At 44.5% G+C, this 16,865-nt stretch overlaps 1 protein-coding gene across 4 annotated transcripts in view; it reads left to right on the top strand.

The window, feature by feature from the left end:
* The window catches only part of mib1 (MIB E3 ubiquitin protein ligase 1), a 160,971-nt gene that overhangs the window by 110,108 nt on the left and 33,998 nt on the right, over positions 1–16,865 (top strand). For all 4 annotated transcript variants that reach the window (XM_060906418.1, XM_060906417.1, XM_060906416.1 and 1 more), the window contains exons 14-15: positions 11,477–11,609; positions 13,316–13,402. In XM_060906418.1, the coding sequence (XP_060762401.1) occupies positions 11,477–11,609; positions 13,316–13,402 (220 nt within the window). The remainder of the gene's footprint in view (positions 1–11,476; positions 11,610–13,315; positions 13,403–16,865) is intronic.

Raw genomic sequence — 16,865 nt, 5'->3', positions numbered from 1 at the left:
TTTTGTTTCATCTCCGTCATGATTTATCCTTCAGTTTTAGTTTTAGTCTCAAGCTTTAGTTTCTACCTAGAAAACCTTCAAATGTATCTGGGTTACACGATCATTTATCACTGTCACGATAACGATCACCGGACTACCTTGATTGATTCATATATAAACCAGAAGAGTTGCTGCTATTAAAGCAAAGCAGTCCGGAAAAGGATGAGCGTTTTACCAGAGTGCCGAGAGAAACTGAGCTTGTGTGTGTATATATAATTGGGTCATGGATATTACTGTGCCATTGGGTCCCTCGTTGACTCGGAACGATTTGTGTAAGAAGGACCATCTGTAATAGTAAATGAATACTTTGTTAAAGCGAATTGTCATCCGTGCTCATTTCTTCCTCCCATTGACCTTGTGTAACGATACCAGTTTTGATCTAATGACGAACGTAGTTTGCTCGGGAGCAAACGCTGAGCTCTTTAGAAATTCACCAGGCGAACTCTGGTACTTTGCGAATAGTGTTGGATCAAAGCATGCATTCTAGCGTTGATGGGTACAGAGGAAGGTCGAAGGGAAGAGAAAATTATGCAAGTCATAGCTGACAACTAGCTGCTTTTTATTGAGCCACTTGAGTGGCCCCGTCATCTATTCATAAAAGTATTTTTACTTTCTGATGCTTCATTGCTTGCCCCCCCCCCCCCCCATTAGTGTACTTTGGTCAGGTTTAAGGATTACAACCATTAGAATGGTGTAATAGACAAGCGTCAGGTCTATCCCGGAAGAGCCATTAATTTTGCTTTCTTGGACTGCCATCAGGATTCGAACTTGTGATCGTTTGACGGCAGTCAAAGCAAGCAAAATTCCGCTGTGTTCACACTTATACCGGTACGAAAGTGGTATAACTGTATTGATAAAGTATACCGGTACAGTTTAGTGCATCTGTCCACACTAGCAAGAAATGTTTGCGGTTTTCTTTCATGGTAGTTGAAATGCACGTGCGTGAAATGTTTCTGCGGTTACCGAGTAACTTCCTTCCAAGAATATGGCGGATGAAACGACGTGTGTGTTGTCAGTGTACAGTCTGTATTTCTGGTGGTCATTTATTCAGTCGAATCGTATAAAACGCGCGAGGCAGTTGAGAAAGAAACAAAGAAAACGAATCTCCCTTTCTCACCCCTCACTTTCTCCCTCTTTCCTTCTCTTCCCCTCCCTTTTCCCCTCTTCTTCCTTTCTTCCTCCCTCGTTCCCCCTCCCTCCCTTTCTCCCCCTTTCTTTGCTCCATGTAGCTCCACGGTCGTTTTGAGCCATTTTGACGTTTTATTTACAGCTGGAAAGCACGTGTGTATTGTATTGTATGAATAATAATAATAAGTTAAATTTATATAGCGGCTTTCAAAAAACCCAAGGACGCTTTACAATTATAAACAAAAGAAAAAAAAATAGATAATAAATAAATAAAAAGTAAAAAGTCCACCAAGTAGGGGTCAGGATGTAATTCCCGTGGTGTAGCGGCCACAGTCCCACCAAAAGGCGCACGAAAACAAGTCCCACATCTCCAGCACCGCCGCCATGACGCCACCAGCAACATCGCTCGAACACCACGCCATGGATCCACAAAGCGAGCAGAGAAGCTCCGCCACGCAGAGCGCTGGTGTGTTCCAAACCGCCTGCACAGCCGCCGCGACACCATCGAGCAGCATCGCTCGGAACATCACGCCGAGCGTTAAAGCACAGAGCGCTGGACAACCACGATGTAAAATGAGCAACGAGCTCACTGCAGTCCATAGCTGGGAGCACAGGCATCGCCCACAGCGAACCAAGGCCTGGAGGGAACCGACGCCCAAACTGGGTCCGGAGCTACACCACAACCGGCAGACAAAACATTCAAACATCAAACTACACAAACACACAGAGAAAAAAAAAATAGAAAAAGAAATAAAGAAGCTATGGATAACCCGGAAGACGTAGGAATGGTTCATTGCGCTTGCGCATTATATTTGTATCGATACAGAGCCGCTTCACCTATCCACACTACAGCGAAGCGCTACAGTACCGATACTGTACCGGTATAGTTGCTAGTGTGGACAGGTGTTGCGGTACGAAAGTAGTTTCGTATCGGTACAAAATCCCTAGTGTGGACAGGGTATTGGTCGTGCTTTGTGGGTGGAAAGGCTGGCATTGTTCTCCCATCCCTGCGAATAAGAGCAACACCTAACGGATCGCAGGCATTTGTGCGCTCATGTATGCGGAAGAGGGCAGATAGCACTTTTCTTGCCAAGTGTTCTTTGATGTACCATTTTGAAAAGCTTTGCCTGACTCCGTGTTTTCAAAGGACACATCCTGGCCTTCGCCTTCCCCACCTGGTAGCTGTTCTACGATACGTGAGAACGACTGGGTATGAATTAGCAAAACAACCAAATCGGGATTCTGGTCTAAACAGTGTTCTAAAGAGAAAAAAAAAGTGATCCATCCTCAGATCAATTCTCTGTTTTGTACTGAAACAAAAGGTATGCGTATCTGAGATGAAACCGATGTCTTGACAAACTGTTATGATGGTTTGAATAACAGTGCAAGTTCTGGTATTCGTAGCAGGCCTCGTTTATTGGGGTGAGAGGAGCATGTCCAAATATTTCTTTTCTACACACATCATCGTAAGGTCATTATTAATTTGATGTACCGGTAGTTATGACATGCCACTTCACTTCCTTTCTGGGCACGGCAGCTTGGACGTGCGGTTGGACTTCCATTATGATGATTGCCCTCTCAGCTACCTCGGAAAGTTTACCTGACCACCACAAGGAAGGAAAAGTGTGCTGTGTGAGCACAAACCTTTGCTCAGCAGTGTTGAACTCCTGCATTGCAACAAATTACAGCGCTGCTGCTCGAGACAACAGACCCCACTGGTGCGCACCCAAGGGACCTTTGCGTCTCTCAGGGTGACCCAGTTCCATCAAGCCTCTCCTTCACCGCTCTCTTCTTCCTTTTTTTTTTTTGTGTTGATTGATTGCTTCTTTAGCCTCAGCGTTTGTCAGTCGGTGAATCCTTTAACCTCATTCCACCCAACACCAGTCACGTTGAGAGCAGATTTTTTTTTTCTTTAAGCAAATCATTTTCTGAAAGCTTTAAAGGTGGCGTTACCTTGAAATTCTGCAATTTCTGTTTCAAGGTTTATCCAGTGGACAAAATAACTGCAATGCAGCAGTGTCAGAAAGTTGTATTAATATTAATGCTTGGCTATTTTTTGCCAACCTGTCACTCCAGTGAGCGAAGTCAGTCATCCATTGACTAGAGTGAGTGACCAAGCCTCGGGGTTGGAATTGCTAAATCTTGATGGCTTCAAGTTACCAGTCCTTTGCCTTTCAAGAGAGAGCCTACCCCAAGCCTCATGATCCAGGCACATTTGTGTCAGAAAACAGAATCCAGGGACAAGTGTCGGCCCGGGGGCATTTTGAGTTATTGACAGATTCAGAAAGTACAGTTTCTAAGCTTTCCAAAGATGCCTTCCATGTGGAGATCTGACAATATTTGAAGAATGTGTGGCCTTTTGAAAGTGTATACTACTTAAAACAGAAAAGGGAGAAAATCGCCCTCAAAGTTTTCCATCTCAGCTACTCTGGGTGCAGGGCGGGCACATAATGGTGCTCATTTGCATGATATTAAGGAAAGCTCTACCCCCTACGAGCTAGCACGATACTACTTTCATGTAACCAAAGATCACCACGTCAATTTTCCTTCCATGCAAAGTATGCCCAACACAATTATGAAGTCCTAAAGTATACTTTAACGTTTTGTGGTTGAAAAATTACTCACACCGTAAGAAAGAAAGATAGCACGATGATGACACAACTAACACAACGCTACTTTCATGTAAAGCCTCGGTCACAACCGGCTGTACGGTACGTGCTCCTACGGCCGGTCTACATGCAAAAAACGCACGGAGAGCGCGCATGAAACGCACGAGAGCGCGCGTGTGACGTGCTGATTTTCGAGCCGCAGACCGGCCGCAGAGGTTCTTTGTCATGTCAAACAAACTCTACGGGCGCTTACGTTTTTTTCAGGTTGCAAGACAAACTTATGCCCAACGCGCGTCTTTCTCCGTGAACAAAAAAAAACCCGCAGCGATTTGGGAAACGCCAAAAATCGCACAGCCAAAAAATCGTACGTCCGGTTGTGACCTAGGCTTAACCAAACCACAACACTCTCCGTTACATGCAAAAATAACCACACAGCCTTAGATTAATAAACTCACCCCATCAGAAAGAGAAACGGCGCCTTGCACACACCAATGCCTCTGATGGAATGTAATCCTAGAATGGTCCGTGTATCATCCGATCATTCAAGTATTCCATTCAATCTGGAAAACGAGGTTGCGTTTTTTTTTTGCTAGAAATTGTGATCTCCGATGTAAATACCGTGTGTCTGTTTGCTTCGCGGTGTTTCAGCTCCTCTGCGCTCTGTTTAGTAACTCATTCCATAGTGAAATCACACGCCTGTATGCAGTTAAGTAGCCATGCGCTCAGCTCGGATCATACAGCTGATTCACGGAAAAAAAAACACAAAAGACTTAAATCATCATGTGAATGGCCCATATGGTAATTTACCCACACCCCTCAGCAGGCTACAGTCCTGACAAAAACGAGATAATTTGCAACAAAAAATGTATGCTTTTCCAACAAAACAATCTATTATCTGAAATACTGATTGCATTCTTCAAGATCTCAACTTGCACATGATGGAAAAAAACAATCACAAATTTCGAAAAAAAAATGCTTCTTTTGCGATTATCTCGGATTCGTTTCGGCCGACGTGTGTCCCTGGATTCGGTGAGGGGTCACATTTCTTTGAAAGTGAACGTAACTGGGTTCTCATTTTCCAAGGGAGTACCGTATTTTCCGGACTATACGTCGCTCCGGAGTTTAAGTCGCATCAGCCAAAAAATGCATTATGAAGACGAAAAAAACATGTATACGTCGCACCGGACTACAAGTCGCACTTTTTTGAAGGGTTATTCTACCCATAGAATCTGTGATTCTATCTGATAAGCGGCGCGTGGTTACTGCGCGACTGCATTGTTTATTTTATAAACGAACAGCTGAGCAGTGATAACGCGCCCTTTGCCCTGTAAGTAGCCTAGTCTGATTATTTTAAATATCTACTACTATCTTTAATACTATCACTATCGTTATTACTAATAACCTATATTATTATTATTATTATTATTATTATTATAACTAATATTAGTAGCCTATTACTGATGCATTAATCAGTTTGCTTTTAGAACATTTTTACCGGTAGGGCTTATTATTTAGTCTGGCTAACGCGACTTCAAAGCTCTGCGAGCTATTGGTCTGGCCAAGATATTAAGCCCAACCGTTTCCCAGAGCGCGTGGTTGACCCGCCTCCCTGAAATGCCTCAGTTTGCTACTGGTCGAAGCCAGAAAAGGCTGTGACGAAGCTTAAACCAATCACATCACTCTTTCCTCTGACGTATGTGACGCGACGGGGCTAACTGGTAGATTAAACTCTTACCGAAGCCGGTCGGGAGCAAGGCGAAAGCGTCCTTCCTTTCAATAAATCCCTCCAGGGCTGCTCTTCGCTCCGTTTTCAATGAGAACTTCCCGTTGAATGCTTTCAATCCAGCATCTATGCGTAATAGATGCGGAAGCGTGAATGAAGCGCTTCCGGCATAGATTCTGTAAACAATCTATGGCTTCCGGTCGCAGTTCTACTACGTCAGTGCCTTGAACACGCCTCTACCCAGGGCCGTTGGAGATGCTCAAAGTTGATTGGCTCCCGATTTTTCGGGAGCTTGGAAGAGCTGGAGATAGCTTGCCTGGCCAGACTAAGCTCGCAACAGGCCCTCGTGTTGCGTCACACTTAGGATGGGCGGGCCCAGGCTACTTATTATCGCCCCATGGCTCTTTCATCTTTGTTATTAAAGCTGTAGTCATCATCGAGGAGTGTCATTCTTCATTTTTGTCGAATTTTATTTCATCAAATCAGAGGCCAAGTAGGCTATAGGTATATCATATCTCCAAAGACAGGTACGGTAGTAAAAACAACCGTCTAGTGAAAAAAAAAACAACAACAACCGCTCAGAGAAAAAAACAGGCAGAAAGTGCGCCTGCCAGTTAACGTCATATCAGATAAAAAACATTAAACGTTATTCAGACCATTAACACCATAACATCAGAGACGAAGAATAAAGTTCATCTTGGAAGGAGAGTTATTTTTAAAAATGCAAAACAAAATCATTTATAATAGCCCAGAGAAAAACTGCCTGAACATGTAACGTAACATCAAGTTATTCAATAGACTATAGGCCGAAAATCATTACATAACTTATTTAAATAACTCTAGGCCTATCATTAATAATAAAACACAGGTCAATCAAGTTTATCAAGCTGACGATTTCACTCCAAATCAGCAAATCCATTGAATTCCTCATCCTCGGTGTCGCTTCTGAACAACTCTGCCAACTCCAGCGGCAGACGAAGCGCCGTTTCCTCTTCTGCGTGGCTGTCGTCAGACTCGGCATCAGCTCCAGTTATTCCGCGGTGGAAAAAACAAACAAACGTATATACGTTGCACTGGAGTATAAGTCGCATGGCCAGCCGAACCATGAAAAAAGTGCGACTTGTAGTCCGAAAAATACGGTAATTCTTGGTGTTTGGTCTGATGTTGACACTCTGACCTTTGGTAGGCGAATCTTTAGAATAGAATAAACTTTTGTCATGCCAACATGAAATTTGTCTCTGGTCTCACTATAAGAACACGTATAAACGTAAACATTCATACCATTGCACAAAAACATAAATACATACATAGATCATTCTACCCACCCCCACCCCAGTCGCCCCTCCCAGTATACACATCATATACAAGGTCAACACCAGTTCCAGCCTACACCGGTCTAATTTTTTCCATCGCTTGTTGACCATGGAAATTGCATTTGGTATAAATGAGTGTTTGTATACGTTTTTCCTTGCGATGTGTACCCTGTAGCGCCTCCCTGAGGGGAGCAGTTTGAACTCAGAGTGAAGAGGGTGGGTATCATCGTCCAAAATGTTCAAAGTTTTCTTATCAACTGCAGTCCTATATAGATTGTCCAGTGGTTTTTGAGGTTGTCCAGTGGTTTTTTTCCTGCCATTTTCACAACTCTGGACAGCCTGTTCTTGTTGGATAGGGTGAGGTGGCCATACCATACAGAGATGTTATAGGTAAGGACGCTCTCTATTAGGCTTACATACTGTATGTCCTCTCCAAGATGTTAGGACTTACTCCAAAGCCTTTCAGCTTTCTAATTAAATACAACCTTTGATTGGCCTTTTTGCGTATAACATCAACATTTTCTGTGAAGTTCAGCTTGCAGTTAATGTATGTGCCCAAGTACTTAAAGGAACAGTCCACCGTACTTCCATAATGAAATATGCTCTTATCTGAATTGAGACGAGCTGCTCCGTACCTGTCCGAGCTTTGCACGACCTCCCAGTCAGTCAGACGCGCTGTCACTCCTGTTAGCAATGTAGCTAGGCTAAGCATGGCCAACGGTATTTTTTGGGGCTGGAGTTAGATGCGACCAAACTCTTCCACGTTTTTCCTGTTTACATAGGTTTATATGACCAGTGATATGAAACAAGTTCAGTTACACAAATTGAAACGTGGTGATTTTCTATGCTATGGAAAGTGCGCACTATAATGACGGGCGTACTAACACCTTCTGCGCGCTTCGGCAGCGCATTGATATCTGAGCTCCGTATCAATGTGCTGCCGAAGCGCGCAGAAGGTGTTAGTACGCCCGTCATTATAGTGCGCACTTTCCATAGCATAGAAAATCACCACGTTTCAATTTGTGTAACTGAACTTGTTTCATATCACTGGTCATATAAACCTATGTAAACAGGAAAAACGTGGAAGAGTTTGGTCGCATCTAACTACAGCCCCAAAAAATACCATTGGCCATGCTGAGCCTAGCTACATTGCTAACAGGAGTGACAGCGCGTCTGACTGCGTCTGACTGACTGGGAGGTCGCGCAAAGCTCGGACAGGTACGGAGCAGCTCGTCTCAATTCAGATAAGAGCATATTTCATTATGGAAGTACGGTGGACTGTTCCTTTAAAAATGTTACGTCTGGTTGCAAGTGCAAAACCAAAGCTACATTTAAATATGGGTTTGTGTGTGAGGTTGGCGGTTGTACAGGGTATACGCTCACTGCATGACCAAGACTGGGGGCTGGCATTGCCAAGAAGTTCCTTCCCCATTGCCTATCTTCCCCCTTCTATGTGATCTCAGCAAAGCAGGGAACCTCATGCACACCAAGGCTTAAAACTTCGCTAGAACATCGCTAGAAAACGTGACCCTAATGGGGTTTCTTTAGCCATTGGAATAACTACCAAGGGTTGGGGTCAAACCTAGATTTATACCCAGTTTTGCATGTAAGGTTGGCAGGTGTGCACCCAACTGACCAGAACTTTCTTACCACTGAGGCATTACCAAGTAGTTCCTTCACCTTTGCCTGCCTCGACCATTCTATGAGATGTGCCAGAGCAGGGAGCCTCGAGTACAGCAAGGTTCACAACCCAGTATCTGAACAAAATAAACCTAACAGAGGTCCATTTGCAAACGGAGTAAGGGGTGGACTCGGATGTTGACACTCCAACCTTTGGAAGGATTATAGTTGTACGTTTGATTGACCTTTTTTTGTTGTTGCACTGATTAAAAATGCATCAGACTCCAGGTACAAATGCTGAAACCAAACCCAGATGAAAAAAATTAAAGTAACAATAAAAAAGCCCTGGGTTTCTGTGCGAGGCTGGTGATTGTATGGATTTTGTGTGCAGCATGTACACTGCAGTGCAGCTGCTTCGCTCTGCAGCCCTACACTGCTGCTGACACCTCGAGAGAGGGGGGAGGGGGGGGAGAAAGATTGGTTTTAATGGAATCCATCGTGTAGCCCCAGAGGCCGCCGGAGTCCAGTGCTTGTCTCAGTGTCTCAGTACAGGCATTTTTATCAATTTATTCTAGAAGCTAGATAGATGATTTTTGGTCTTTTATCCCCCCCCCCCCCCCCCCCCCCGGCGCATGCTTTCCTGGAAGTCTTTATCCGGCTTAAACATTGATTGGAGACGTGCGATCCGGTGAGAACCGTCAGCCGTAAAGCCTGCACAGCTTGCTGACTTTCCCTATAGGCTGGAAAAATGTTATACTTTCCAGGCAACACGTCTTTTATCTGCTCATTTCTCTGCTCGTATCCTCCCTTCACACTCACAATAGCTGCGCTAATCTTTCTCAGATCTCATCTCACCCGTTTTCTGGTCTCGCAGATTCTTTCTTTCTTTCTTTCTTTCTTTCTTTCTTTCTTCCTCCCTTCCTTCCTCCCTCTCTTCCTTTCTTCCTCCCTTCCTCCCTCTTTCTTCCTTCCTCCCTCTCTTCCTTCCTTCCTTCCTCCCTCCCTCCCTTCCTTCCTTCCTCCCTCCCTTCCTTCCTTCCTTCCTTCCTTCCTTCCTTCCTCCCTTCCTTCCTCTCTCCCTTCCTTCCTCTCTCTTCCTTCCTTTCTCCCTCTCTTCCTTCCTTCCTTCCTTCCTTCCTTCCTTCCTTCCTTCCTTCCTCCCTCCCTCCCTTCCTTCCTCCCTCTCTTCCTCCCTCTCTTCCTTCCTTCCTTCCTTCCTTCCTTCCTTCCTTCCTCCCTCTCTTTCTTCCTTCCTCCCTTCCTTCCACCCTCTTTCTTTCTCCCTCTCTTTCTTCCTTCCTCCCTTCCTTCCTCCCTCTCTTTCTTCCTTCCTCCCTTCCTTCCTCCCTCTCTTTCTTCCTTCCTCCCTTCCTTCCTCCCTCTCTTCCTCCCTCTCTTCCTCCCTCTCTTCCTCCCTCTCTTTCTTCCTTTCTTCCTTCCTTCCTTCCTTCCTCCCTCTTCCTGCTCTTGTCTTGGCCTGCCTTTTGCTTCCATACCTACTCTTTTCCCAGCTGTAAACGATTTCTCATCTCGAGCTTTCCTCGTTTAGAGGTTTGCAGGTGCTGCACAGATTCCCAATCAGCTTCCTTATTCCCCCCCAAGCACGGCTCCGGCGTGGGCACAGGTTCTGTCTCCCGCTGATCTGGAGTCGGTCCTAGCGTGTCGGTCGTAGCGGAGAGGATGAGAAAGCTGATCCCAGGCTCACATCGGGCCCTGCAGTGCTTCCCAACACTCCGTGCCCTCTACATAACCTTCACACTTCAGGCTCTCCTTTAAACGCAGCTCGTATTCGCCATAAAATCAGTCGAGTCCTCGTCGTCTGGACGTCTGTCTGAAACGTCAGTTGTGGGCCGGAGAGGTTCGCTGATTATCAGCAGTTACTGTGCTTTACATTCAGTATCTCTTAAATCCTGTTGTTTCAGATTTCCAGAATTTACTTCCTCTTCTATAAGAACTTGAAGAATAACCCCCTTCTCTCTCTCTCTCCATTTCTCTCTCTCCCCTGTCTATTCTTTCTTTCTCAATGCTTTTTCTTTTCTCTCTTTGCCTTCTCACTTTCTTTTCCTTCCTTCTTGTTCATTTTCTCTCTCTTGTACTCCATTTTTCTTTCTCTCCTTTTCTTTTTGTTCTTCCTCCTTCCTTTCTCCTTCTCTCATTTCTGTCTGTCTTTTCTTTCCTTCACTTTCTTTCCTTCCTTTCCCTTCTTCCTTTCTTGTTCTTTTTCTTTCACTCTCATTCTGTCTTCTATCTTTCTTTTTTTGTTCTCTCTCCCTCTCTTGCACTCGCTTCCTCTTTCGTTTGTTCTTCCTTTCTGTTTCTCCTTTTAATTTTCTCTTTTGTTGCGTTCTCTTTTCTTTCTTGCTTTCTTTTTCCTTCATTTCTTGTTTTTCATTTTCTGTCTGTCTCTCCATTTTTCTTTCCCTCTCTCACCTTTTCTTTTTGTTCTTCCTCCTTTCATTTCTCTTTTCTTCCCTTCTTCCTTTCTTGTTCTTTTTTCCTGTCATTTTATCTATCTTTCTTTCTTTTTGTTCTTCCTCCCTCTTTTCCCCTTCTCTCATTGCTGTCTTGCCTTTTTCCTTATTTTTTCTCTTCTTCCTTTCTTGTTCTTTTTTTCTTTCATTTTCTCTCTGTCGGTCTCGCTTGTTCTGTCTTTTTATCTTTCTCTCTCCCTCTCTCACTCACTTCATCTTTTGTTCATTCATTCTTTCTTTTTCTCCTTCCTTTCTCCTTCTCCTTTTAATTTTCTCTCTTTTGCCTTCTCTTTTTCTTTTTTCATTTTCTCTTTTTATCTTTCTCTTTTTTGTTTCTCCCTCACTCCATCTTTCATTCATTCTTTCTCTCTTGTTTCCTTCTCTTTTTCTTTCTTGCTTTCTATTTCATTTTCTCTCTCCTTCCCTCTGTCTCCTTCTTTTTTCTTTGCTGTCTCTCTCGCACTCTTGCTTCATTTTTCCTTCTCTTTATTTTCTCACTTTCTTCCTTCTTTCGGTTTCTTCTGTTCCCTTTCTTTTCTTCTCTCTCTCTCTCTCTCTCTCTCTCTCTCTCAGTGCCATGCGTGTGCTGTTATCCAAACTGCCACGGCCCTGGATAGTGGATGAGAAGAAGGACGATGGCTACACCGCCCTTCACCTTGCTGCACTTAACAATCACGTCGAGGTGGCAGAGCTTCTAGTACACCAGGTACACACACTCACGCTCTCACACACTCTCACACTCGTCTCATCGCGCCCTGCTGTAAGCGTCAGTCCCCTCCTGGGGTGTCGGTAATCCTGTAAGATTATCCAGTCCATTTGGAAGCGTGAAAGCACCTGTACTTAGAGCTACGATAAAACGCTCAGCATTAATTGAGGCTGATAATTGATCCACTTGCAGTAATTATAGTTGGAGGGCTCGGAGAAAGGCTCTCGAGTCTCGTCACCTTCACGCTGTTTGCTAGATCATCACAGCTCACGCGAGTCGCCGTTCAAACCAGACAACCACAATTTCATCTCATCTCATTATCTGTAGCCGCTTTATCCTGTTCTACAGGGTCGCAGGCGAGCTGGAGCCTATCCCAGCTGACTACGGGCGAAAGGCGGGGTACACCCTGGACAAGTCGCCAGGTCATCACAGGGCTGACACATAGACACAGACAACCATTCACACTCACATTCACACCTACGCTCAATTTAGAGTCACCAGTTAACCTAACCTGCATGTCTTTGGACTGTGGGGGAAACCGGAGCACCCGGAGGAAACCCACGCGGACACGGGGAGAACATGCAAACTCCGCACAGAAAGGCCCTCACCGGCCACGGGGCTCGAGCCCAGACCTTCTTGCTGTGAGGCGACAGCGCTAACCACTACACCACCGTGCCGCCCACAACCACAATTTAAAAAAAAAAAAAACCCCGAAGCTTTTGTGTTGAACGTTACAGCACCGTGAGCTTCAGTAGTCGGGTCGCCATGATTCTGTCGCACAATTTCATGTTTCTGATCGAGTCCTGATTTTTGTTCACTGTATTGGGTAGAGCACCACGTGGAATATGATAGTCTTGGCGTGCCAAAAATAAACAACAACCCATGTTTGATGTGAACCAACATCATTGTACTCATTCGGTTGCCTCCAGAGAGGCAGCGATTTCTACTTTCGTTGGTCTCGTTGCACGTCGGGAAACCGGAGAAACGGCCACAAGCTCTATGATGGTACGGATCGTTTTGCGTTCTCAGATTAATGAGTATACCCCGCTATTCTGGGCCGTTTCGGATCTCGTCCTTCGGCGTCGTAACCCAAACTGGAGCTCAGATGCCGCATCTGTGTTTAACTTTCCCGGCGGCCCACCGTAGCGCCAGCTCGCTCCAGCTGCAGTGCTTGCACTTCTTCTTCTTCTTCTTCTTTATTCCATTAGCTGGTAGTAGAAGGGCACAGGGCGAGAGAAGGAGAGAGGGTTCACGTCAGTGGAGGAGGCTCGAGTCACACAGCGAGCCGCAGTAGGAGCTGCACTGCAGCAGTGCAGAGAGTCCGTCCTGCTGAGGGGGTTCGTTCAGGGAATATCTGAATACAAATTACGTCCCAGTGTTGAGAAACGTGCGCTCCAGCCCGCGGGAGCAGAATGCGGCACGTGCTAATGTACAGATGCGCCAAGAAAGCGTGCCAGGGGTAGGTTTATTATATGATGGGTGGGAAGATGAAACAAAAGAAATGTCTAGGATGCAGTCTCTTCTCTGGATATGTGTGTTAAAGTATTCCAGATCTTTTACTCTGATTGGGAGGTTCGGTTCATTGCACGTCTCCCTAATGGCATTTGATTGAATGTAGTTTGTACCGCAGGAGCGCCGACGTCCAGACAGAACGCTCTCAGCCAGAGGTGATTGAAGCACTTTATCTCTTTCATTCTCCCTCGCAGGGAAGTGCCAGTCTGGACATCCAGAACGTCAACCAGCAGACGGCGTTGCACTTGGCTGTGGAGCGGCAGCACACGCAGATCGTCCGGGTGAGTGACTGGTGACTGCTGGTCTTCCTTGTTCTCCTTAATCATAATCAGGGCCGTCATTTCCTGATCTCAGTCAAACACCTCTCATTCCCCTCTCCTGCTCTCCTCCTCTCCTCCTCCTCCTCCTCATAATGAGACAAACTGGCTCGACCACGCACGGCCTCCTGCAGCAGAATTGGCCTCTGTGATTGAATTAATTCAGCCCCAAGGACTCCAGCGCGCTGCGAGGAGAGAAACCAGTGTGTGGTCTGAATGGAAAATTCAAAGGTTGTTCGAGCGCCATCTTGTGGATGTGTAGCAGAATTGCACAAATGACAATACTACATTTAAAGGAAATGATTGCTGAAAACTAACCGAATTCTAGTCACCGTATCAATTCTCAGACTGTGTGTGCATCAACAGCCATATAACCACACACACACACACACACACACACACACACACACGTGTGTGTGTGTGTGTGTGTGTGTGTGTGTGTGTGTATATATACAGTGGTGCTTGAAAGTTTGTGAACCCTTTAGAATTTTCGATATTTCTGCATAAATATGACTGAAAACATCATCAGATTTTCACACAAGTCCTAAAAGTAGATAAAGAGAACCCAGTTAAACAAATGAGACAAAAATATTATACTTGGTCATTTATTTATTGAGGAAAATGATCCAATATTACATATCTGTGAGTGGCAAAAGTATGTGAACCTTTGCTTTCAGTATCTGGTATGACCCCCTTGTGCAGCAATAACTGCACCTAAATGTTTCCGGTAACTGTTGATCAGTCCTGCACACCGGCTTGGAGGAATTTTAGCCCGTTCCTCCGTACAGAACAGCTTCAACTCTGGGATGTTGGTGGGTTTCCTCACATGAACTGCTCACTTCAGGTCCTTCCACAACATTTCCATTGGATTAAGGTCAGGACTTTGACTTGGCCATTCCAAAACATTCACTTTATTCTTCTTTAACCATTCTTTGGTAGAACGACTTGTGTGCTTCGGGTCGTTGTCTTGCTGCATGACGCACCTTCTCTTGAGATTCAGTTCATGGACAGATGTCCTGACATTTTCCTTTAGAATTCGCTGGTATAATTCAGAATTCATTATTCCATCAATGATCGCAAGCCGTCCTGGCTCAGATGCAGCAAAACAGGCCCAAACCATGATACTACCACCACCATGTTTCACAGATGGGATAAGGTTCTTATGCTGGAATGCAGTGTTTTCCTTTCTCCAAACATAACGCTTCTCATTTAAACCAAAAAGTTCTATTTTGGTCTCATCCATCCACAAAACATTTTTCCAATAGCCTTCTGGCTTGTCCACATGATCTTTAGCAAACTGCAGACGAGCAGCAATGTTCTTTTTGGAGAGCAGTGACTTTCTCCTTGCAGCCCTGCCATGCACACCATTGTTGTTCAGTGTTCTCCTGATGGTGGACTCATGAACATTAACATTAGCCAATGTGAGAGAGGCCTTCAGTTGTTTAGAAGTTACCCTGGGGTCCTTTGTGACCTCGCCGACTATTACACGCCTTGCTCTTGGAGTGATCTTTGTTGGTCGACCACTCCTGGAGAGGGTAACAATGGTCTTGAATTTCCTCCATTTGTACACAATCTGTCTGACTGTGGATTGGTGGAGTCCAAACTCTTTAGAGATGGTTTTGTAACCTTTTCCAGCCTGATGAGCATCAACAACGCTTTTTCTGAGGTCCTCAGAAATCTCCTTTGTTCGTGCCATGATGCACTTCCACAAACATGTGTTGTGAAGATCAGACTTTGATAGATCCCTGTTCTTTAAATAAAACAGGGTGCCCACTCACAACTGATTGTCATCCCATTGATTGAAAACACCTGACACTAATTTCACCTTCAAATTAACTGCTAATCCTAGAGGTTCACATACTTTTGCCACTCACCGATATGTAATATTGGATCATTTTCCTCAATAAATAAATGGCCAAGTATAATATTTTTGTTTAGATCATATTTATGCAGAAATATAGAAAATTCTAAGGGGTTCACAAACTTTCAAGCACCACTGTATATTCATTCAGTTACTTTCCTTTTCCATTTTGCAACTGTATACAAACTTTTCACATATATTCAAGTATTAAAGGGGAACTGAAGTCATTTTTAAACTTGCTTTATTTCTTAATTAATGTGTTATTCAGTTACGTTTTCGGTTTTAGTAACCTTATATCGTGACTCGTATCGGCAACTAATTGCAATTAAATATTATACTTATCGGCCTGTTCGGTTTTTAGCTGTGTTGAATTTAGTTCGTTCGGTCCACGGCAGGCGTCGCTTATCCGCGCGATCTTCACGAGACTTGTGCGAGACTTCGAAACGTGAAGTGTCAGCCAGGTGTCAGCGCCGCCATTTTGAAAACTGTTTTCCAAACGAAGTATTGCACAAAAACAAGTTTAAATGACGATTAATGCCTACTTTTTTAAACTTCCCTGATTGCTATCAAAGCAAACAAAACTTCCGGCTTGATTACATCAGCATTCGAAAGACGGCGCGCGCGTCTTTTGACAACGTTGGCAGATGTCGGTCACTTTGATTTGCGCTGTACGTTTTACTTCCGTCCTACGATGTCTCGCACAGGTCTCAAGTCTCAACGAATCTCGTTTACGGCCGTCGCTGTGACATACGGACTGATATATTACAGAGCATATTTCAAACGCTCATAACTTGCTGTAGCAGCGACAAAATAGCTATCAGAAATGCATTCCGATATTTAATAAAATAAGATAAATAAAATTTTGATGTTAGAAAATTTGCCTTCAGTTCTTCTTTAATCAAGGGACAACACGAGGAAAATAAATTACGCGTGCGCATAAACAAACACGTATATGTACATTTACATGTGCATATACATGCACACGGACAAAACAACAAATCCACCCATGAAGAGAAAAGAAAAAGGAGGAATGAAAGAGAGAACTAACCGCGCCACGATGTAATCATCTAGACAAAACTACAGGTGCAGTCTCTGCTCTGGGAAGAGGTGGTGCGAGTACAGTCCGGTGTGTGCACGGAAAATCTAAGTAGGTAAAACGTAAGCAGAAGGGCCAAAGCCTCGATGTATTAATAAAATCATAACAGGATTCCATCGTTTAGTAAAAGTGGATCTTTGGAGCCTTAATAAATGTAATTTGCTCCATCTGATTCTCGGACAGTGTTTCTGTAATGTTTTTATGTGTCTAAAGTGGAATAAACTGAGAAAAGTGCCTAATTTATAAGGAACTATTTCGTTCAACTGGCGCAGCCACCATGACGTCAGAGCTGCTTCCTGTGAGCTAGTGGAGAGCCAAAAAAAAAAAGTCTGCAATGAAAATAACTGCACTAAATCTGAGCAAAATCACTACAGTGTACTACGCGTTAAGCAAACGGTGGCGTCTCGCCTGGATCCGGCTTCAGCAACTTCTACGTCATCAATCCCGCAGCCTCATTTTGACTTTTCACA

The sequence above is a fragment of the Neoarius graeffei genome, chromosome 23 (genome assembly GCF_027579695.1).
Source record: "Neoarius graeffei isolate fNeoGra1 chromosome 23, fNeoGra1.pri, whole genome shotgun sequence".
NCBI classification, from domain to species: Eukaryota; Metazoa; Chordata; class Actinopteri; order Siluriformes; family Ariidae; genus Neoarius; species Neoarius graeffei.
This window is presented reverse-complemented; position numbering and strand designations above follow the sequence as displayed.